General features: G+C 36.4%; 2 protein-coding genes across 7 annotated transcripts; one reads left to right on the top strand and one right to left on the bottom strand.

The window, feature by feature from the left end:
* The first annotated feature begins 1,369 nt into the window (after positions 1–1,369).
* On the top strand, positions 1,370–6,015 carry LOC110923457. Of its 6 annotated transcripts, XR_004872397.1 has the most exons (8): positions 1,371–1,733; positions 1,876–1,925; positions 2,953–3,022; positions 3,202–4,344; positions 4,449–4,636; positions 4,703–4,872; positions 4,960–5,135; positions 5,697–6,015. XR_004872397.1 is itself a non-coding variant. In XM_022167543.2 (4 exons), exons 3-4 carry the CDS (start codon positions 2,954–2,956, stop codon positions 3,550–3,552), a joined length of 420 nt encoding a protein of 139 aa, XP_022023235.1. In that variant the 5' UTR covers positions 1,380–1,733; positions 1,876–1,925; position 2,953; the 3' UTR covers positions 3,553–3,933. The 6 variants fall into 6 exon arrangements, 1 of the variants encoding a protein (XP_022023235.1); XR_004872398.1 differs by having other exon boundaries at positions 4,449–4,872; positions 5,709–6,015; XR_004872396.1 differs by having other exon boundaries at positions 4,449–4,872; positions 4,960–5,205.
* A 1,035-nt stretch (positions 6,016–7,050) lies between these two features.
* Positions 7,051–7,761, bottom strand: LOC110921378 (stigma-specific STIG1-like protein 2). The gene has a single exon (XM_022165696.2). It carries the CDS (start codon positions 7,695–7,697, stop codon positions 7,251–7,253), a length of 447 nt encoding a protein of 148 aa, XP_022021388.1. The 5' UTR covers positions 7,698–7,761; the 3' UTR covers positions 7,051–7,250.
* Positions 7,762–24,403: the final 16,642 nt, after the last annotated feature.

The following is a 24,403-nucleotide window of genomic DNA, read 5'->3' as shown; positions in this document are numbered from 1 at the left end:
GTAGTCGGTGTGTTAAGTCGATACATGCTAGCTCCTCGAACGCCGCATATGTTTACTGTTAAAAGAGTTCTTGGATACATTGGAGGGACACTGAGCCATGGGATTAAGTTCAAGAGGGAGTTTGAAGGTGAACTTATTGGATATTGTGATTCAGATTTCGAAAGGTGATCCAGATCAGAGGAAATCCACCACTGGATATGTGTTTAAAATTGGAAGTGGTGCAGTGTCATGGTGCAGTAAGCGGCAACCTCAGTGTCGCTGTCAACCACAGAGGCTGAGTATAGGGCGGTAGCTGTAGCTACACAAGAATTAGTGTGGCTGGTACGTCTTATGGAGAATCTGAATCAAAAGATAAGCTACAAAGTGAAGTTGTTTTGTGATAATATGTCAGCTATTCAGTTAGCAGAGAATCCTACGTTCCACGCACGCACTAAACATGTTGAAGTGCACTATCACTTTGTTCGGGAAAAGGTTCTTCAAGGAGAAGTTGACTTGATTCATGTTGAAACTGAGGAACAGGTGGCTGATGCTTTCACTAAAGGCTTGACAAAGGCAAGGTTGCTGAAGTTGTGCTCGAAGATAGGAATGCATGAAGCTGGAATTGAGAGGGAGTGTGAAAAAGGCAATTCCGCTTATGGATAGGCTTGGTTCGGTTTGATCAAGGGTGGTACGGTTATCTCTAAAGGGGTGGAAGGAGGAGATAAAGATCAATATTTAATTTGATAGTTTATTTATTATGTTTTTGAATTTGAGTCAAACTAGGATTCCTTGTTAGCCAAGTCATTACTTAGTATAATTAGATAGGTTTTATTATTTGTAGTACGTATCTTTTCTTTATAATCAATAACAAAAAGAGTCAATCAGTTGATCACCTCGTGAGTTCTTGTGTGTGTTTGGTTTCTGGTTTAGTATCCAGGGCTCTCCCAGTTTAACAATATATAGGTACCCTTTACGGACAACTACACATCAATAACTAAAAGGGTCCCATTGTTTCTCTTGATGCTCTTGATTATTGCCGGCCGTAAGAGGGTGGGTTGTGCAACGGTTCAGGCCCCGCCCCACATTTAAAAAAAACTTATGCTATATATATTAAAAAAGAAAAATGTATATACTTTGTTAAATATATATAGGCTGTTTGGCAACATTTGAATGGTAAAATGCTGAACCAGTAAATAGTAAGAGATCTGAACCATTAAGGGGGTGTTTGTTTTTTGTGAAAAGCTCTTATTGACCTTTTATGTCTGCCCCACGTAGACCACGCGCAGACGTTTGACTCTGCAGTGTGTTTGTTTTCTCGAAGTGATTTCATTAAAAAAATGTCTGCCAGTCCTCTTATTGGGGCAAATGTGGACTCGAGTCTTCAAACCTCTTTTCCTCTGCTCTGCCTTATTTTCAAAACACAGATCCTCAACCCTAGCATCTTCTATTGTCCTCCACCCCTTCCTCCTCCCAGCCGACACCTCCACATCTCCGTTGTCACCTCATCCACTTCCACAGTCCCCCAGTCAACTCCCCCACCTCCACAGTCCGCCGCCGCCACTCTCCACAAACCGCCGCCGCCGCCCGTCACCCCTTCCTCCTCGCAGCCTCCGCCACTCTGGTAGGAGTCACGATTAGAGCTCGAACTACGTTGGTGGAGACGATGGATAATCCGATAACAGTGAAGAGGAGGAAGCTCAGTACTTCGTTACTGTTTGTGCAAATTGAAGAATCTGGAAGTTTCAGATCTAGAGGTAATGTGTTAATATTTTTACAATCTATTTTATTATAATTTTATATCTATATTTTAAACTTTTGTTCTTTTAGCTTTGTTTGAGTTTTACACATTTGACATTTTAAAAGCTTTAAAAAGTTTAATTTGTTTTGAATTTTCAGGAGAGTGTTGAAACTGGATCGACTATATATAATTCAGATGGAGACAAAAGGTATGAGTTTTACACATTTGATGTTAGTTTTTCAGAATTGTGGTGTTATCTTTTAGATTTTTGATGTTAGTTTTTTAGAATTTTGATGTTAATTTTCATAATTGTGGTGTTACTTTGCTGAATTTTGGTGTTATTTCAGTAGTTTGGAGAAGTTAAAAAATAAACAGTCTTCATCTTGCAGACTGTAGAGGTTTGGTCCACCTCTTCTGCTACAGATGTCTGCAAATGTGGTCCGCGGACTACAGACGTTTTACCTTTGAAAAAACAAACAGCACCTAAGTGCTGAACTAGTAAGAGGTCTGAACCATTAAGAGCCAGTATAATGCTTAACCGTTCAGAGACAAATGTCTTAACCATTCAGACATCTGTTTGCGATACAAATCGTCTGAATCATTAAGTGCTGAACCATTAAGAGTCTTATTAAAAGATAAACAAACAACCTTTAAACTCATTAACACTTTATTTGTTTTAAGCCCATTAAACACCAAAACTCATTTTAAATTAAGTTTACTAGGTTATCTACCCGTGTGATACACGAGTTGAATAATTTAAGTTGTATAACACATAAAAATATAATAAAGATAAAGTTCATTAAGTAAATAAAAAATAATGTACAATATAAATGGATCTCAATCCAATACAATATATATATGTTCTCTCCCGAACGTGATTACCAAAAAGAAAAAAACGTCACCTTGCATAAAGCAAACTTGATCCAAAACAACGGAACATATAGCCTTCTACATTTTGGTAAATAATGATTTTCTTGTCTTTGAATAAGCACCTACACCTAACAATTTGAAGTAAATCAGAACAAACAAAAATGAAGTGAAATTATTTGACTGGTTTCCTAAACTAAAAGATTAGGAATTGTTGAAAGAGAGTTGATAGTTTTTATGTTGTTTATGTTGTTTTTGCTGCTGTTATGCAGTTTTTAAGCTCCTTGTGCTGCTGTTTCTAAGTTTGTAGTTTAAATCTTTAAGATCTGAGAAGATTTTAAACAGTTTTCATGATTTATGTATTGCAGCATGCCTGAACGTAAACCAAGCGAAGATGAGCACAACGGTGATGAAAAGCCAAGGAAAAGTTGTTGCAAGGTATGTCAGTTGAAAGTTTATGGATGCATAGTTTTTAACATTAAAAAAATCATTGCAGTTGATCACGAGATCAGAATCGTAAATTTGAACTGTTTTATGTGAATTTTTTTGTACGATTAGGTTGAGAACTTGATGTTGATTGTGTGTATTATCACTATGATTTTGATTTTGTTATGTAGAATCGGATAGTAAAAGCTGCAATAATGCAAAAACAAGTTAGTGATCAAGAAGAGGAATTGAAGAACATGAAAGCGAGATTAGATGAAGTAGAAACTGAAAGAAACCGAGCAGTTGTAGAGGTTAAAGAAGCTAAAGAGTTGGCTAATACAGGATTATTGCCTCAAAAAGTCGAACGAATGTTTTCAGAGCTCAAGAGTTTACAAGAGTTGCTATCAAATTCGATAAAAGAGATCAAATCAAGAGATGAAGAGATCAATGAATTGAGCAAGCAGCTTGAATCTGCAAAGGTGTTCGAGGCTAAGTTAGCTGATAGGGATGCTTCTTTGGAGCAATTCAAGAAGCAGATTTAAGAACTCGAAAATGAACCGGAGAAAACGAAGAAATCAGAATCACATATGCTGGAATCATTGATGCTGCAAACCCGACAATTCGAGCAAACTAAAATGGACTTAGAAAAATCAAAGCTTGATGTTGTGACCCTTCAAGAAAATCTCAATAGCCTTCAAAACGGTGGTAAAAACGGGTTCAATCAAACGAGTAATCTGGATTCATCTTCGAATGCTAAAATTCTGAGAGACGAAATAGCAATGATGAGAAAAGAAGTGAAATTAGCAACAAAAGCTGAGGAGACAAGCAAAAAAGCTATGGATGATTTAGCATCGGCTTTAAGCGAAGTAGCGATGGAATCCAGTACAGTGAACGAACGACTACGATTATTAGAAGAACAAGTAGCCCATTTGAAAAAGGAAATCGAACGGTTACGTGAAGAACTTGAGTTACAAATGGAGACATCTGAAAGATTAAGAGTGGAGTCTGAAGAACAGGTTCTTGCATGGACTGCGAAAGAAATGGGATTCATAAGTTATATAAAGAAAGCCGGCGAAGACAACGCGTCACTCAAACAAGAAAACCATAAACATAATGAAGCTTTAGTTGCAGTAGAGAACACCACGAGAATTGCAAGAGAAGAAGGTTTGAAGCGAAGGGATATCCTCAAAGATGATGCTGATATGCTCCGATACAGGTAAAACAAAAGTTTTGCACACTCCATTACTTGACCGGAGAAAGCAACCGACTACGGCGATTCCGATCTTCCATCGTCGGCGACCATGACTACATCAACCGAACAACATTTCTCCAAAGTAATCTTCAAATCTTCATTCTCTAAGTTAGTGTTTCATTAATTTCACATCAAATCAATCGAGTTTTATTTAGTTATATGAGGTTTGGCTTTCTCATCGTGAAGCTTTAGATGCACATATACAAGACAGAATCATGAAGGAGAGAGAGAGAGAGAGAGAGAGAGAGAGAGAGAGAGAGAGAGAGAGAGAGATGCAGAGTTACATTGAAGAGCGTGAATGACAAGTCGCTGAATGTGAAGCAGCCTAGAAAGCTTTAGATGCAAACATAAAATGATGACAACCGGTGGATATGGTATATCTGTCTATTTTTCTTTATTGCAGCAGTATTATGATCATCAATAAGGTGGCGTTTTTTCAGTGTTTGGATCACTATGATATGGGCCAGCATCTAAGTGAATGTCTGCATAGTCAATGTTGGAAAACAGTCGACGCATTTCAAAGATCAGGCCATGCTGCAATGTTATACACTCAAAGTTTCAAACGTGTTCTTATGGATGGTCAAAATATGGCCTACAGAAGTCAAACATGGTTAGAGCATTTTGGTGGCATTCAAAAGGGTGCTTTTATTCTTAGAGAAATTTTGGTTTCTGTTTACAAATAATCAATTGGCTGCAGGAGTTTTTAGATACTGAGATGGGCGGTAAATTTCAAGATATACCGGTGATGAAGATCTTAGTATGGGAATGAAAACAAAGATTGAAATCTTGCTCAATTTCTACTGACAAGATGGTTGTTTGATGATAATTAAAGGCTCTACAACAGTAATCACACAAAATAACAAGCCAAACAAGGTACACCTTTTTGAACATATGGTACTACATCACAGTGGTAATAATGAATGCGATCAATCAGGTTAGTCAGGTTAGTTGGAGTTCTGTCCTCTAAAACTCAAAGTGTAAAGGGGGAAGGCCTGTTTAGAAAAGTTAGAAAACTTTAAATGAGGTGAAAAAAAATTAATTAAATAAATATTTAGGGTTGAGAGTTTAAAAGCTTATAATAGTGGCAAATGTCTGTTTATGTTTTGAAACCTCTAATTGTTGTGAACAGATGTTTGAAAATAAAATAGTGGTTGATACATCTGTAGACTTTGATCAATAGATGGAAGAAAACAGATGTTTAAAACCACTGTTGGGTTAAAACAAAGTTTTGTGGAGAAAATAGTGGTTGAAACCACTGTTAGGTTAAAACGGTGGTTTGACTTTGGTCAAACAGACTTTTGAACCACTAAAAGAGTGGTTTACTCTTTTAAACGAAGTTTTTCTTTTTTGTCATTTTTGAACAATCCTTTTGATAATTTTAAACAACATTTTGGAATCTTTAAAAAACAACATATTAATGTTTTTATTGATTAGATTATAATGCAGCACATCATGGATGGGTCAAAGATCAATAAATACACCGAGATGCTAAAGAAGAAGGTGACGATGCAATGTGCTGAGTTTATGTTGTATGATCCGGTTGAAGGATAATGGAAATTTAGAGTCCAGCACTTCTTAAGTGAATATAGTTTTTTTCTTTAGTGGGCTACTGATATAGGATTTATTTGATTTCTATGATGAAGTTGTGTCTAATGTGTTTTACAGTCTAAATATTTGATTTGTAATTATTAACAGTTGCTTGAATGCAGATGTTATTTCGTTCACAAAGATTAATAAATCGTATATTTTCCTATTTTTTATACTCTAAACTTTAAGTATTTACCGGCCGACTTGTCTATTTATAACTATAACCACATTCACCATTTATATGTGGTCTGCATAGTTTTCTAAAAACTACACGTGTTTGCACATGAGTTTTACTACTAGTATTAGTATAAGACTAAAGTTTATTCAACTATACAGTTCATATATTTTAAAAAAAATAACTTTTTTATTAATAAATACATAACATTACATTCTTAACTCGTGTAATACATGAGAAAGTAACCTAGCGCAATATAAATTTGGTTATCAGACCAAGAAAAAATCTACATGCTTTATTCTTATAGCTTAGTGAACAATCCTATTTTTCTTTTTGATCGGCTAATGATACACAACTTGTAATCACAACTAAATTATACCAAATTAACACTTTGTTTGGGATTGAACCCAAATCCTCCTATTAATAGACAATAAACTTCTTCCAATTGAGTTAGTTTCACATTAACAATAAACAATCCTATGTTGATATATAGAAACCAAGTGAGTTAGCTCAATATTAGCAGTAAACGATTCTATGTTGACATGTAGAAAAGATACGTTATTTTATATGCAACTTTTCATGAAAAATAGCGTGTAACAAAAAGTAAATAGAACATGAAAGATCGAAAATGGAACATATAATAAATTAAAAAGTAGAAAATTTGTGTTATGCAAGAAACAACATGCATAGCGACGACTTTGTAAGGGAAACTTCTAATTTGAAACACAAAAAAAGTTTTCCACTCTCTACTTTCTACGCAAACGTGCGATTCTTAATTGCTGGAATTAAGGTAACATGAACATGCATACCTTCATTTCACCTTTTCTTGGCAAAATTAGCAACTTATATATGATTTTTTTTTCTATCGTACACAGTTGCTTAAATAACATGCTTTTGCCAACTCAACTACATGTTCTTAACTATCTTCTTCAGTTTAAACGAAAGGAGTTTCATCTCGCTCAAGTGCGCGTATTCTTGAACTTAAACGCGCTTAAGCCTAAGAAAAATATATCGACAATTCAAAACTGGGTATGAATTAATATTATAAAACATGAAATTAGATTATAAATGAGTATACAACATTCGGGTGACCAAACATGGTCATTATTGATGGCATATTAACGTGCCTATGAATAGTTAAATTAATGCATGTATATATAATCGATCGACCTAGCATCGAAGAACTTCTCAACACACATCACATACAATCAAGATCAAATGATTGATTATGCGTAATTGCAGAGACCGTAAATGCAATAACCACCGGGCATACACTTGTTGCCACACGACCCACAATGCCTCTTATCATAAGCCAAATTCACACACTCCCCTCTGCAACATGAGCTTGTGAACTTGCACTTCTTCTTGCACCCACCACAATTGTGTTTATCCTCACTCAAATCCATACACTTATTGTTGCAACATGTTGAGTTTTTTCCTTCTAAGATGTAGCAAATCTCGTCGTCTTTGTTGCAATGATCCGCTGCTCGAGGGTTCTTGTTTTCAGCTAGAAACCGACTCACCCTTTTTGGAAATGGGTTCACAACTGGCGGCCCAACGAGCTGCGTTGCTTCTTGATTGTCACCGGACGTGGTGGAGGTGATGGTGAGGGTTGTTGCTATGGCTATGGCCATGGTGGCTGCGATCATGAAGATTACTTTCATAATCTTCATGGTTGTGATTATTTAATGGGAATTAATTTAAAGAAAAAGATTGATTATATTGAAGTTTTGAAGCTTTTTGTTGTGAAGAGATTGAATGCGATGGTGAGGTAGGGTTTTGGTGGTTATATAGTGTGGGTGGAAATGGTGGTGGGTTGACCGGCGGGGAACCAGGTGGAATGCATGTGGCGGGGTTTACCATGTGAATTGAACTAGAAACAGCGTGTATAATTATTTTACCATTTAGTAGAGTAAACCCTACACCAGAGTTATTTTTTACTATTTGTATGTATGGAAACTGCATGTGTAAGTTAATTGTTTCTCAAGAATGACCATATGTAATAATTTTTTAAACAATCTGTTAATTAGGGTGCGACTAGCCGGCTACCCCCTAAACCCTATTTTAGGAAGCATGCAAATTGAAGTTACTTATTGCTCAAGCAGCCGTATGTTAATTAGTTCAACTCTTTCTCCATTTTATTATAAGTAACCTATCTTAAGGGTGAGATAAGACTTATGGCTATTAACTCCTAAGTTCACTATCTACAAGATTTTTTTCCATATTTATTAGTTTCCTCTTGAATTGATGTATATACATCATAGCCTAGTGGAGATAAACATAATCGAATGGTTCTAATGGTGACACGATAAAACTCAAGTGATCCATCAATTATTTAAGTTTGCCGTTAAAAAGAAGTACTTCAAGTCAGTAATTAATACCTGAATAAATCCCTAGTCTCTTAATTTATTTATTTTATTTTATAACTTTTATACTTTAAGTATATGGTCTTAATAAATCATATTATAACCATTTTATTAAAAAGGGTCATCTTCAAAAATCCTCGAGAAGTTTTGTGCTCAGAGTGTAGAAAAAAACATACCTGTATAACATAAAGTCAATAACTCAATTTTGCAAAGAAAGAGAAATATAGTTGAATTAGTACACTTTTATATACTAGAAAACACCATAAGAGTTAAATATTATTTTAGTCCTTGTGATTTGCTCCAAATATTCATTCTAGTCCAAAAGGTTTTTTTTTTTAACTTTAATAATCAAATAGTATGGTTTTCATATCCATTTAGGTTCAGTCTACTAACTCCATCCAAATCTTTTGTTAATTTCTTATGAAAAGACCAAGATACCGTTAGCCCATTTTCAACTAATATTATATCTTTCAATACCAATAAATGAAAAAAATTTGGACACATATCACTCTCTGATGTCTCCTCGCTTTTAAATAATCATATTATTTTTATACACGTTATTATATATATATATATATATATATAGGAGAAAGATCCGTTAGGAACCCCCCTTTATTGCGAGAACCGCGAGAACCAGTGTGAACACAAACAGTAATTCCTAAAAAAAATCTAAAAAACACCCAAATTTTTTTTATTTTTTTACTATTTTTTTTTTGGAAAAATCGCTATATTTTGTTAAAAAAAATATAAATAATTTTCAAAAAAAAATTCGAGTAACAGTTATCCATGCACATGTGCATATGTATCATTTCTTTGACAAATTCCGTAATTCATTACATTTATTAGTCAATTGCACTTTCATTTACACTACCACGTGTAATACACTACTTTTTACGTTAACAATATTAGAAATGCACATGTGCATCTATATGTATCAGCATGAAATAAGGTGTTTTGGTACACTACTTTGAATACACTTTCCCTTTCATCTATCATTCTATCCATCATACACAAACATGCACATGTGCATATGTATCATTTCTTTGACAAATTTCGTAACTCATTACAAATATTAGACAATTGCAATTTCATTTACACTACCATATGTAATACACTACTTTCTACATTACCAATATTAGAAATGCACATGTGTATATATATGTATCAACATGAAATAAGGTGTTTTGGTACACTATTTTGAATACACTTTCCCTTTCATATATCATACCATCCATAATACACTACCATTACCTCCTACCATCCATAATACAATATCATTACCTCCTACCATCCATAATACAATACTATTACCAATATTTTCACTTTATTACATGTATATCAACACCATTTATACCATCCAATTATCATATTACATCATAAAGTAATAACTATAGCCAAACCATCAAGCACCAGATATAACTAACCAAAAAGCATGTATATGGGCCTACTTCTCCATTCAAAATCACAAATTTTTTGTACCAAAAAAAGTTATATCATGATTATACTTAATGATGCACATGTGTATTTTGAATATTGGTAATGTAAAAAGTAGTGTATTACAGATGGTATTGTAAATTAAAGTGCAATTGTCTATTACTGATAACGTATTACGAAATTTGTTGAAGTAATGATACATATGCACATGTGCATGGATAACTGTTACTCGAAAAAAAAGTTTTTTTTGGTTAACTAAATATAGCGATTTTTGTTAAAAAATATTAAAAAAAAATATTTTTTTGAGTGCTTTTTTGATTTTTTTTAGATTTTATTTTGTGTTCACATTGGTTCTCGCAGTTTTCGCAATAAGGGTGGTTCTCACATAAACCTTACCCTATATATATATATATATATATATATATATATATATATATATATAGGGTAAGGTTATTGTAAGAAAAGTGTTTTGTGTGAGAAAGGTAAGAAAGAATCTAAACCATTAGATCATTGATCTAATGGTTAATATTTAGATGGCAACATTGTAATTAAAATAGTGGTATTTTAATACTGATTTGATTTTTAGGGGTAAAATAGGCCTTTCACACAGATTCAAATCAATAACCGTATCTAATACCTCCTAAAACCTCTCTCATAGCGATCATCTCGCACGAAAATCAGGGTGTTCTTCCCACTAGAGATTTTAATCTATAATAGATTACAATGAGCCCTAAAATCGAACTCGTATACAAGCGAAAAAAGCACGATAGTTCATCATCAGAGAATTTTGAAAGAAGAACGAAGAAGAAGATGGATGGTTCAAGTGGGAAAAACACTACAAGCCGACGATTTAAACTATATGAAATCAAGAAAACAACATCTGAGTTTCGAAAAGGTTTGTCGTTCTTGTTTGAGTTCTTTGAAGTGTAATGGTGTTTTTTTTTATTTGAAGATAGTTTTTTTTTTTTTAATTTTAAGATGGTGTTAAACCTAGGGTTTGGTGGAATAGGAGTGTTATAATGGTGTTTTATAGTTCAATGAGTTAATGTTTTTATTAGATAGGATGTTAATGGTGTTTTATGTATGTTTATCAGTTAATTGTGTTATAAAGATTGTGGTTGTTGTTCTTGTACATGGTGTTTTTTGTTAGATAGGGTGTTATATGGCTTAGGTTCAATTGTATTGTTATTTTTGTTGCTGTATGGTGTTATATGGTGTTTTTAAACATAATGAGTTAAGCATATTTATGGTGTTATATGGTGTTTTTAAACATATTAAGTTAAGCATATATATGGTGTTATGTATATTGGTCTTTCCAGCTATGATGTTATATTGGTGGTTTCAAAGAGGTTGAGTTAAAGATATGTTTTTTTTTTGTATGTATGATGTTATGTATATTGTTACATGGTGTTTTTAAACAGAGTGAGTTAAACATATGATTTTTTTTTTGTATGAATGGTGTAATATATGTTGTTGTTGGCAGCTATGGTGTTATATTACGGTAAACAATTCTATGATATTGTTAACTGTATTTTGATTATGTTGTTAACTTGTGTAAGTTAATTGTTTCTCAAGAATGACCATATGTAATATTTTTTTAAACAATCTGTTAATTAGGGTGCGACTAGCCGGCTACCCCCTAAACCCTATTTAAGGAAGCATGCAAATTGAAGTTACTTATTGCTCAAGCAGCCGTATGTTAATTAGTTCAACTCTTTCTCCATTTTATTATAACTAACCTATTTTAAGGGTGAGATAAGACTTATGGCTATTAACTCCTAAGTTCAATATTTACAAGATTTTTTTCAATATTTATTAGTTTCCTCTTGAATTGATGTATATACATTATAGCCTAGTGGAGATAAACATAATCGAATGATTCTAATGGTGACACGATAAAACTCAAGTGATCCATCAATTATTTAAGTTTACCATTAAAAAGAAGTACTTCAAGTCAGTAATTAATACCTGAATAAATCCCTAGTCTCTTAATTTATTTATTTTATTTTATAACTTTTATACTTTAAGTATATGGTCTTAATAAATCATATTATAACCATTTTATTAAAATGGGTCGTCTTCAAAAATCCTCAAGAAGTTTTGTGCTCAGAGTGTAGAAAAAAACGTACCTGTATAACATAAAGTCAATAACTCAATTTTGCAAAGAAAGATAAATATAGTTGAATTAGTACACTTTTATATACTAGAAAACACAATAAGAGTTAAATATTATTTTAATCCTTGTGATTTGCTTCAAATATCCATTCTAGTCCAATAGATTTTTTTTTAACTTTTATAATCAAATAGTTTGGTTTTCATATCAATTTAGGTTGAGTCTACTAACTCCATCCAAATCTTTTGTTAATTTCTTATGAAAAGACCAACATACCGTTAGCCCATTTTCAACTAATATTATATCTTTCAATACCAATAAATGAAAAAAATTTGGACACATATCACTCTATGATGTCTCCTCACTTTTAAATTATCATATTATTTTTATACACGTTATTATATATATATATATATATATATATATATATATATATATATATATATATATATATATAGGAGAAAGATCCGTTATGAACCCCCCTTTATTGCGAGAACCGCGAGAACCAGTGTGAATACAAACAGTAATTCCTAAAAAAATCTAAAAGACACCCAAATTTTTTTTTTATTTTTTTTACTATTTTTTTTTGGAAAAATCGCTATATTTTGTTAATAAAAAAATATAAAAAATTTTCAAAAAAAAATTCGAGTAACAGTTATCCATGCACATGTGCATATGTATCATTTCTTTGACAAATTCGGTAATTCATTACATATATTAGTCAATTGCACTTTCATTTACATTACCACGTGTAATACACTACTTTTTACGTTAAAAATATTAGAAATGCACATGTGCATCTATATGTATCAGCATGAAATAAGGTGTTTTGGTACACTACTTTGAATACACTTTCTCTTTCATCTATCATTCTATCCATCATACACAAACATGCACATGTGCATATGTATCTTTTCTTTGACAAATTTCGTAACTCATTACAAATATTAGACAATTGAACTTTCATTTACACTACCATATGTAATACACTACTTTCTACATTACCAATATTAGAAATGCACATGTGCATCTATATGTATCAATATGAAATAAGGTGTTTTGGTACACTACTTTGAATACACTTTCCCTTTCATATATCATACCATCCATAATACACTACCATTACCTCCTACCATCCATAATACAATATCATTACCTCCTACCATCCATAATACAATACTATTACCAATATTTTCACTTTATTACATGTATATCAACACCATTTATACCATCCAATCATCATATTACATCATAAAGTAACAACTATAGCCAAACCATCAACCACTAGATATAACTAACAAAAAAACATGTACATGGGCCTACTTCTCCATTCAAAATCACAAACGTTTTGTACCAAAAAAAGTTATATCATGATTATACTTAATGATGCACATGTGTATTTTGAATATTGGTAATGTAAAAAGTAGTGTATTACAGATGGTATTGTAAATTAAAGTGCAATTGTCTATTACTGATAACGTATTACGGAATTTGTTGAAGTAATGATACATATGCACATATGTATGGATAACTGTTACTCGAAAAAAAATTTTTTTTTGTTAACTAAATATAGCGATTTTTGTTAAAAAATATTAAAAAATTTTTTTTAAGTGCTTTTTTGATTTTTTTTTTAGATTTTATTTTGTATTCACATTGGTTCTCGCAGTTCTCGCAATAAGAGTGGTTCTCGCATGAACCTTACCATATATATATATATATAGGGTAAGGTTATTGTAAGAAAAATGTTTTGTGTGAGAAAGATAAGAAAGAATCTAAACCATTAGATCATTGATCTAATGGTTAATATTTAGATGGCAATATTGTAATTAAAATAGTGGTATTTTAATACTGATTTGATTTTTAGGGGTAAAATAGGCCTTTCACACAGATTCAAATCAATAACCGTATCTAATAACTCCTAAAACCTCTATCATAGCGATCATCTCGCACGAAAATCAGGGTGTTCTTCCCACTAGAGATTTTACAATAGATTACAATGAGCCCTAAAATCGAACTCGTATACAAGCGAAAAAAGCACGATAGTTCATCATCAGAGAATTTTGAAAGAAGAACGAAGAAGAAGATGGATGATTCAAGTCGGAAAAACACTACAAGCCGACGATTTAAACTACCCGAAATCAAGAAAACAACATCTGAGTTTCGAAAAGGTTTGTCGTTCTTGTTTGAGTTCTTTGAAGTGTAATGGTGTTTTTTTTTATTTTAAGATAGTTTTTTTTTTTAATTTTATGATGGTGTTAAATGTCACACCCCCAAAATCCACACGCGGAGTATCACCGCTTGGGAGCGTGACTGACCAGGATCAAGCCACCAATCATATTGAACATGCAATTAATATCAAGTAAAATAAAAGTAAACCATCCATTCAACACGAAAGGTGTTCAAACAAAACCATAGTTTCAAAATGTAGCGGAAGCATAGTAAATGATCCAGTAGTAGTTAACAATTTTAAGTGTCATAATAGTTCAACAGAAAAGCCACGATCCTTGTCCACAACGACCCGCTTCTCCAATGCAAGCTCCAAGTACCTAACGATCTGCAAGGCATGTAACAGAATGATCAACAAACTAGTTGAGCGAGTTCACAGAAAGTAAATGCGTAATAGTAAGTTCGTTTGTAACAGGTGGCTCTACTGGGCCGATTGTATGTTCTATTGGTGGTGGTGTTCCACGTTGTATAACCACTAGACTACTCGTAACTATAGGTATCCTTCGCAACCGAGGATAGTGATCAATATAAGTAAAGTATCCTGCACATCCGAGGATTGTGATCAGTGTATGTATCCTTCACGACCGAGGATAGTGATCAGTATAGGTATCCTTCACATCCGAGGATAGTGATCAGTATAAGTATCCTTCACATCCGAGGATAGTAATGTGGTAGTCCAGTCATAGTGTCAGTAGCATATCTATTCAAACTTATCCTTTCAATCCCATTCCCAACACCCCGGGAATCCCATGCCTTGGTAAGAGTGTGAACTCACCTTGGTTTGCTCGGTATGCTAGGTTATGCACTCACAAGTAATTAATCACGTCCTATTGTATGCACGTATAACAAATCAGTTCATGTTCGCAATGATACGCATGCAATTTAATGTTCACATAACAGTCAGTTTGCATATCGGCACAACACGTATTGTTTCACATCAAATCATCAGCTAGTGTACACGAATACCAATGTTAACATTCATCACCAAGCATGACATGCCAAATAAATCAAGCATACATTCAATCATTCAAAGTATGTTCATAACCATATATCTTTCGATCCACTCTTATCTTTCGACACATTAGTGATCTTTCGACAAACAGTTATCATAGTTATCTTTCGGACCGAATGTTATGTTTCGAACCAGTGTCATCTTTCGGTCAATGCTATCCTTCGGTCAACACTACTATGGTTCGGTCAAAGCTATCCTTCGGTCAACACTACTATGGTTCGAAGGACAAGTATCTTTCGGTCACAACTATGTTTCGAATAACTACATCTTTCGACAAATAACAGTTACGTGTTTCCTAAACTTACTGAATTTGTTACATTGTTTCCAAACATAACAATTATCAATCAACAGGTTTCCAATTTCTCGATTAACATACAGCCGATCAAACAAGCATATTTCATATATTCAATCTCAGGAACCCTAACCGAAAATCATGAAAAAAACCATAATCATTCGGATTACTATTAAGACATACAACCTCATGTAAACTGATTTCATAATAACCCGATTTCACTAATATATCAACAAGTTATCAATCCGGAGCATACATCGTCACAGTAACATAACAAGCATCATTGAATCGATTTAAACTTATTATCATGCAATACAACTACAAGATCATCTTTATACGATTCATATCATTCAACATACAATCAATTCTAATCGTTCTAATCAAAGCATGTAATAATAATAACATCATTCAATCACTAAAACACAATCAAACACTAACCGGATTAGGGGATTGAAACTAGTGGGGTTTCGGGTGCACAAGAACTTTCAGCCGACTACAAGACTTCGAGAGAGAGAGAGAAGGGTATTAGGGTTTTGAAACTAACAGCCGGTTTACATGCATCACGTATATAAACGTATCACAGGAATGGGCCAAGCCCATTAGAAAGACTGGGCCGAAAGATGTCGAAGGATAGAGTCCTTGGTCGAAGGATATGTTTCGAGATCCTTCGGACCGAAAGTTGATCCTTCGAATCGAAGGATATGTTTCGAGATCCTTCGAACTGTATGTCATGTTTCGTGATCTAGACTAAGTGTTTTAAATAATAAATTCTAATATTATTTTCTACCACAGCAAGTAATCACATATAGGCAAAACGACAATACATTACATTAAAACACAACGCGTACAATTTCAAGTCCACAATCCAAACAACTAAACAGTCAAAGTCAACGCGCATTTAATGCGAAAGTGAAAGTCAGAAACTCGAGTTGTCACATTATCCCCAACTTAAAAGAAATTTCGTCCCGAAATTTGATACGCACTCACTGAGGAAGCTAGGTAAGTTACATCGTTCACTGGTTTTCCTGGGGTGTCACATCATCCCCCCGTTGATTTGGAATTTCGTCCCGAAATTCAGTAGTAGTAGCTTCAGCCTCAGAAGTGGATGCATTGGTTTCGAATAACTGGGGATACTTTTCTTTCATCTGATCTTCGCGTTCCCAGGTATACTCTGGACCACGCTGGGAGTTCCAACGAACTCGAACAAGAGGGATTCTCTTGTGTTTGAGGACCTTAACATCCCGGTCCGTGATTTCAACTGGTTCCTCGACGAACTGCAACCGCTCGTCGATAGTGAGTTCCTGAAAAGGAACTATAAGGGTCTCATCTGATAGGCATTTCTTCAGATTCGACACGTGAAATACATTGTGAACTGCACCGAGTTCAGCTGGTAGGTTTAATCTGTAGGCTACTTTGCCAATCTTTTCTAAGATTTCGAATGGTCCGACGTACCGCGGATTCAGTTTGCCTCTTTTACCAAATCGAACCACACCCTTCCAGGGTGAAACTTTCAATAAAACCCGGTCCCCGACCTCAAATTCCAATGGCTTTCTACGCTTGTCCGCGTAGGCTTTCTGACGGTCGCGTGCTGCCGCCATGCGTTGTCGTATCTGCGCAATCTTTTCTGTGGCGTCCACTACAATCTCTGGACCCGTAATTTGACTATCCCCCACCTCTGCCCAACAGAGAGGTGACCGGCATTTACGTCCGTACAATGCCTCAAATGGAGCGGCTTGAATGCTGGTGTGGTAACTGTTATTGTATGAAAACTCCACTAAAGGGAGGTGTTTTTCCCAGCCGTTGCCGAAATCGATGACACACGCTCGAAGCATGTCTTCTAGAGTTTGGATAGTTCGCTCAGACTGCCCATCCGTCTGAGGATGATATGCTGTGCTCATGTCTAACCGTGAGCCGAAGGATTTGTGCATCGCTTGCCAAAGCTCTGACGTGAATCGTGCATCGCGATCCGAAATAATAGAAGTGGGCACTCCGTGCCTCGAAACAACTTCTTTCAAGTAGATGTCTGCTAGGGTAGAAAACTTATCCGTTTCTTTGATAGCCAAGAAGTGAGCAGACTTTGTGAGTCGATCAACGATCACCCAAATAGTGTCATTCCCACGCTGGGATCTAGGTAAGCCCGTAACGAAATCCATGGAAATTTCTTCCCATTTCCACTGAGGTATCTTGGGCTGTTGAAGTAGGCCTGCTGGTTTCTGGTATTCAACCTTGACTCTCGCACAGGTTAAGCATTTTCCAACATAGGTGGCGATGTGGGCTTTCATACTTGGCCACCAGTATGTTGTGCTGATGTCGTGGTACATTTTATCCGACCCTGGATGTACCGAATAGCGAGACTTGTGAGCTTCATCCATTACAAGTTCGCGTAAACCGCCATAAAGTGGGACCCAAATACGCCCCGTTACATAGTAGGCGCCGTCTTCCTTTTGTTCCATGCGTTGCCTTGAGCCGCGTAAGGCTTCAGCTTTAACGTTTTCGGGTTTCAGTGCTTCTAACTGAGCAGCTCGTATCTGTGCAGGAAGACTGGACTGAATAGTAAGCTGTAGCGCTCGCACGCGCTTAGGTAGAGTGTCTTTCCGACTGAGGGCATCAGCCACAACATTGGCCTTGCCTGGATGATACTTGATGGCGCATTCGTAGTCGTTCAGAAGTTCAACCCATCTCCGTTGACGCATATTCAAATCCTTTTGCTTAAGAATATGCTCGAGACTCCTGTGATCGGTGTAAATCGTGCACCTGGTACCGTACAGGTAGTGTCGCCATATCTTAAGCGCGAAAACAACAGCTCCCAGCTCTAAATCGTGTGTCGTGTAGTTCCGTTCATGAACCTTGAGTTGCCGAGAGGCGTAGGCAATAACTTTATCCCGCTGCATCAATACACAACCAAGCCCCTGTATCGATGCGTCACAATAAACCACGAAGTCATCCGTGCCCTCTGGCAATGAGAGAATAGGTGCGCTGCAAAGCCTATCCTTTAAGTACTGAAAAGCGGTCTCTTGCGTATTACCCCATCTGTAAACGACACCTTTCTGTGTTAGCATAGTAAGTGGTTGCGCGATCTTTGAGAAGTCTTTAATAAATCGCCTGTAGTAACCCGCCAAACCCAAGAATTGGCGTATTTCTGTCGGTGTACGTGGTGCTGGCCAGTTTCTGATCGAATCAACCTTGGATGGATCGACATGAATCCCATCCTTGTTTACCACATGGCCTAAGAAGTGGACTTCACGAAGCCAGAAGTCGCATTTTGAAAACTTTGCATACAGTTGCTCCTTTCGAAGAAGTTCCAAGATAAGGCGTAAGTGCTGCTCGTGCTCCTCCTGACTCTTGGAGTAAATCAAAATGTCGTCGATGAAGACGATAGCAAACTTATCAAGATACGGTTTGCACACCCTGTTCATAAGGTCCATGAAGACTGCAGGCGCGTTCGTAAGCCCGAATGGCATGACAAGAAACTCGTAATGACCGTAGCGAGTTCTGAAAGCGGTTTTGGAGACGTCCTCATCCCGGACTCTCAGCTGATGATACCCTGACCTTAAATCAATCTTGGAATAGTAACACGACCCTTGCAACTGGTCGAATAGGTCATCTATGCGCGGAAGAGGATAACGGTTCTTCACCGTCACCTTATTGAGTTCGCGGTAGTCGATGCACATTCTAAACGTACCGTCTTTCTTCTTCACAAATAACACTGGAGCTCCCCAAGGCGAAGAGCTTGGACGAATAAAGCCCTTTTCCAAGAGCTCTTGTAGCTGCTTCGACAGTTCTTCCAGTTCGGTTGGAGCTAAACGATACGGTGCGCGGGCTATTGGTGCTGCTCCAGGAGCTAACTCAATCTGAAACTCGACTTGACGATGAGGAGGTAAACCAGGTAAATCTTCAGGAAACACTTGAGGAAAATCACGCACAACTGGTATATCCTCCAGCTTCTTTTCCTTTGCTGATGCGTCAGTGACAAGTGCCAGAATGGCAGTATGTCCCTTTCGTAAACATTTCTGCGCCTTTAAGTAAGAGATGATGCCAACCACAGCACCACTCTTGTCACCTTGTACTTCGAGAGGTTCCTGACTGGAGCGAGGAATACGAATAACTTTTTCTTTGCATAAGATCTCCGCGTGATGTTGGGATAACCAATCCATACCGATGACAACGTCGAAACTACCCAAAACTATGGGTATGAGATCAATCGAGAAAGTCTGACCCGCTAGAACAATACTGCAACCCTTGACTACCTGGGCGGCCTCTACACTTTTACCATTGGCTAGTTCTACAACGTGTTTGGTGTCTAGAGGTGTTGGTGTACGTTTTAATAATTTACTCATTTTCAATGACATATAGCTTGTATCAGCACCCGAATCAAACAAGACAGTAACATAAATATCGTCGAGAAGAAACTTACCCATAACCACATTGGGATCATTCACTGCATCTCCTCGACCCAACACAAAAGCACGACCACGAGCTTCATTGCCGTTGTTGTTGTTGTTTCCCCCGTTGTTGTTGTTACCATTACCCTGATTGTTGTTATGATTGTTGTTGTTCTGGTTCCTGTTCAACTGAGGGCAATGCCTTTTGAAGTGACCCTCTGCACCGCAATGAAAGCACCCTTTGTTACCCTGCTGCTGATTCTGCTGTGCCTGGGGTTGCTGCTGATTCTGGTTTGCAGGACGAGCGCTTCTACAATCTTTAGCCTCGTGACCCATCTTGAGACATCTTTGACAACGAACCTTATTACACTGGCCACTGTGATGTTTGTTGCAGGTGTTACACTTTGGAAGGTTTCCTCGATACCCTCCCTGTCTATGGCTGCCTGAGGAGTGCTGACTTGGACTCTGGTAACTGTCTGTCTTTCGCTGTTGAGCTTGCGACTGCACTGAAGCTGATCCCTTGCTAGAATCCCCATCCCATTTTCTCTTACTTTCACTGGGAGTAGCAAGTGTAGTAGAAGCAGTAGTGGTAGCAGTAGCACTGATACGCTTTGGCAGTTTGTTCTGATCCACTGCCTGATCGGTGATGCGATGAGCGAGACGCTGGATTTCCTGGATGTTGTTGAGGTTAGCCGAGGTAACGTGGCTCTGTATTTCTGGTGCCAAACCTTTGAGGTACAACTCAATACGCTTGTATGGAGGGTCCACCATAGTTGGACATAACACAGCCAACTCATTTGATCTCTTGGTGTAAGCTTCGATTTCCGAACCAACCATTTTCAAGTTATACAACTCGTCCTCCAACTTGTGAATGTCTTCTCTAGTGCAGTATTCCCTCTTAATCAGTTCTTTGAAATCATTCCAGGGTGTGGCGTTAGCAGCTGCCAACCCTAAGATCTGCACTTGTGCGTTCCACCAAGTGAGCGCAATCCCTTCAAGTGTGCCAGTGGCGAACTTCACCCTGCGAGCCTCAGGGCATTCACACATTTCGAAAACCGACTCGAGCTTTTCAAACCAGTGGAGGAGTCCAACTGCTCCCTCCGTGCCACTGAACGAGCTAGGACGACAATCCATGAAATTCTTGAAGGTGCACCCAGGTTGTTGCTGAGCGGGTTGACCTATTGTGTACGAATAGGGCAAAGTTAAGTACGAGAATTAATGTAGGATCTAAAGATCCTAGTGTCTATACTGCAGGGTATACTACCTGCTTGGGCGGCTGCAACTGCCGCAGCAACGAGAGCCTCTAGCTGGGCTTGAGTCATGGTAATTCGTGCGGCCATTGATCTTCACATCAAAGGCAACATAAGTGAGAAAGGTTCGCGAATAGTGCGATGACAGAAGAGTGTAAGCACATAAGTATTCTCATGCAATAACAAGTTGTGAGCAAGGTAATGTAAGCATACTACGAGCAAAGTTCTATGCAAATTCTAGCATGTAGGCAATAAACATAAACCTTATTACCTAAGAAGTTGAGTCTTGCACGTGGAGCGAAGCGTCGTTGTGGATCGTTGAGAGCACTGTTCTGGTTATAGTCTGGTTTTAATAAAAACGTTTTCCCATATTAAAACCAAGTTCTCTATAACCAATGGCTCTGATACCAATCTGTCACACCCCCAAAATCCACACGCGGAGTATCACCGCTTGGGAGCGTGACTGACCAGGATCAAGCCACCAATCATATTGAACATGCAATTAATATCAAGTAAAATAAAAGTAAACCATCCATTCAACACGAAAGGTGTTCAAACAAAACCATAGTTTCAAAATGTAGCGGAAGCATAGTAAATGATCCAGTAGTAGTTAACAATTTTAAGTGTCATAATAGTTCAACAGAAAAGCCACGATCCTTGTCCACAACGACCCGCTTCTCCAGTGCAAGCTCCAAGTACCTAACGATCTGCAAGGCATGTAACAGAATGATCAACAAACTAGTTGAGCGAGTTCACAGAAAGTAAATGCGTAATAGTAAGTTCGTTTGTAACAGGTGGCTCTACTGGGCCGATTGTATGTTCTATTGGTGGTGGTGTTCCACGTTGTATAACCACTAGACTACTCGTAACTATAGGTATCCTTCACAACCGAGGATAGTGATCAATATAAGTAAAGTATCCTGCACATCCGAGGATTGTGATCAGTGTATGTATCCTTCACGACCGAGGATAGTGATCAGTATAGGTATCCTTCACATCCGAGGATAGTGATCAGTATAAGTATCCTTCACATCCGAGGATAGTAATGTGGTAGTCCAGTCATAGTGTCAGTAGCATATCTATTCAAACTTATCCTTTCAATCCCATTCCCAACACCCCGGGAATCCCATGCCTTGGTAAGAGTGTGAACTCACCTTGGTTTGCTCGGTATGCTAGGTTATGCACTCACAAGTAATTAATCACGTCCTATTGTATGCACGTATAACAAATCAGTTCATGTTCGCAATGATACGCATGCAATTTAATGTTCACATAACAGTCAGTTTGCATATCGGCACAACACGTATTGTTTCACATCAAATCATCAGCTAGTGTACACGAATACCAATGTTAACATTCATCACCAAGCATGACATGCCAAATAAATCAAGCATACATTCAATCATTCAAAGTATGTTCATAACCATATATCTTTCGATCCACTCTTATCTTTCGACACATTAGTGATCTTTCGACAAACAGTTATCATAGTTATCTTTCGGACCGAATGTTATGTTTCGAACCAGTGTCATCTTTCGGTCAATGCTATCCTTCGGTCAACACTACTATGGTTCGGTCAAAGCTATCCTTCGGTCAACACTACTATGGTTCGAAGGACAAGTATCTTTCGGTCACAACTATGTTTCGAATAACTACATCTTTCGACAAATAACAGTTACGTGTTTCCTAAACTTACTGAATTTGTTACATTGTTTCCAAACATAACAATTATCAATCAACAGGTTTCCAATTTCTCGATTAACATACAGCCGATCAAACAAGCATATTTCATATATTCAATCTCAGGAACCCTAACCGAAAATCATGAACAATAACCATAATCATTCGGATTACTATTAAGACATACAACCTCATGTAAACTGATTTCATAATAACCCGATTTCACTAATATATCAACAAGTTATCAATCCGGAGCATACATCGTCACAGTAACATAACAAGCATCATTGAATCGATTTAAACTTATTATCATGCAATACAACTACAAGATCATCTTTATACGATTCATATCATTCAACATACAATCAATTCTAATCGTTCTAATCAAAGCATGTAATAATAATAACATCATTCAATCACTAAAACACAATCAAACACTAACCGGATTAGGGGATTGAAACTAGTGGGGTTTCGGGTGCACAAGAACTTTCAGCCGACTACAAGACTTCGAGAGAGAGAGAGAAGGGTATTAGGGTTTTGAAACTAACAGCCGGTTTACATGCATCACGTATATAAACGTATCACAGGAATGGGCCAAGCCCATTAGAAAGACTGGGCCGAAAGATGTCGAAGGATAGAGTCCTTGGTCGAAGGATATGTTTCGAGATCCTTCGGACCGAAAGTTGATCCTTCGAATCGAAGGATATGTTTCGAGATCCTTCGAACTGTATGTCATGTTTCGTGATCTAGACTAAGTGTTTTAAATAATAAATTCTAATATTATTTTCTACCACAGCAAGTAATCACATATAGGCAAAACGACAATACATTACATTAAAACACAACGCGTACAATTTCAAGTCCACAATCCAAACAACTAAACAGTCAAAGTCAACGCGCATTTAATGCGAAAGTGAAAGTCAGAAACTCGAGTTGTCACATTAAACCTAGGGTTTGGTGGAATAGGAGTGTTATAATGGTGTTTTATAGTTCAATGAGTTAATGTTTTTATTAGATAGGATGTTAATGGTGTTTTATGTATGTTTATCAGTTAATTGTGTTATAAAGATTGTGGTTGTTGTTGTACATGGTGTTTTTTTTTTTAGATAGGGTGTTATATGGCTCAGGTTCAATTGTATTGTTATTTTTGTTGCTGTATGGTGTTATATGGTGTTTTTAAACATAATGAGTTAAGCATATGTATGGTGTTATATGGTGTTTTTAAACATATTAAGTTAAGCATATATATGGTGTTATGTATATTGGTCTTTCCAGCTATGGTGTTATATTGGTGGTTTCAAAGAGGTTGAGTTAAAGATATGTTTTTTTTTTGTATGTATGGTGTTATGTATATTGTTACATGGTGTTTTTAAACAAAGTGAGTTAAACATATGATTTTTTTTTTTGTATGAATGGTGTAATATATGTTGTTGTTGGCAGCTATGGTGTTATATTACGGTAAACAATTCTATGATATTGTTAACTGTATTTTGATTATGTTGTTTACTTGTGATATTATTCTGTTATATGTCCATGTAGGGTCCTAACATCCTGTGGCATGGTTTTGTTAAATTTGTTTGAAACATTATTTAGGATATGTTGTGTTAGATGTAGTTTTTTAAAT

This window comes from Helianthus annuus, chromosome 11 (assembly GCF_002127325.2).
Source record: "Helianthus annuus cultivar XRQ/B chromosome 11, HanXRQr2.0-SUNRISE, whole genome shotgun sequence".
NCBI lineage: Eukaryota > Viridiplantae > Streptophyta > Magnoliopsida > Asterales > Asteraceae > Helianthus > Helianthus annuus.
Note: the sequence above shows the minus strand (reverse complement) of the source record. Positions and strands in the feature narration are given on the sequence as shown.

Excerpts from the sequence above, each read along its gene's own strand:
- LOC110923457 (XM_022167543.2), top strand. The coding sequence starts at position 2,954 with ATGCCTGAACGTAAACCAAGCGAAGATGAGCACAACGGTGATGAAAAG. Across the intron at positions 3,023-3,201 it reads CAAGGAAAAGTTGTTGCAAG|AATCGGATAGTAAAAGCTGC; the intron begins GTATGTCAGTTG and ends TTTGTTATGTAG.
- LOC110921378 (XM_022165696.2), bottom strand. The coding sequence starts at position 7,697 with ATGAAGATTATGAAAGTAATCTTCATGATCGCAGCCACCATGGCCATA.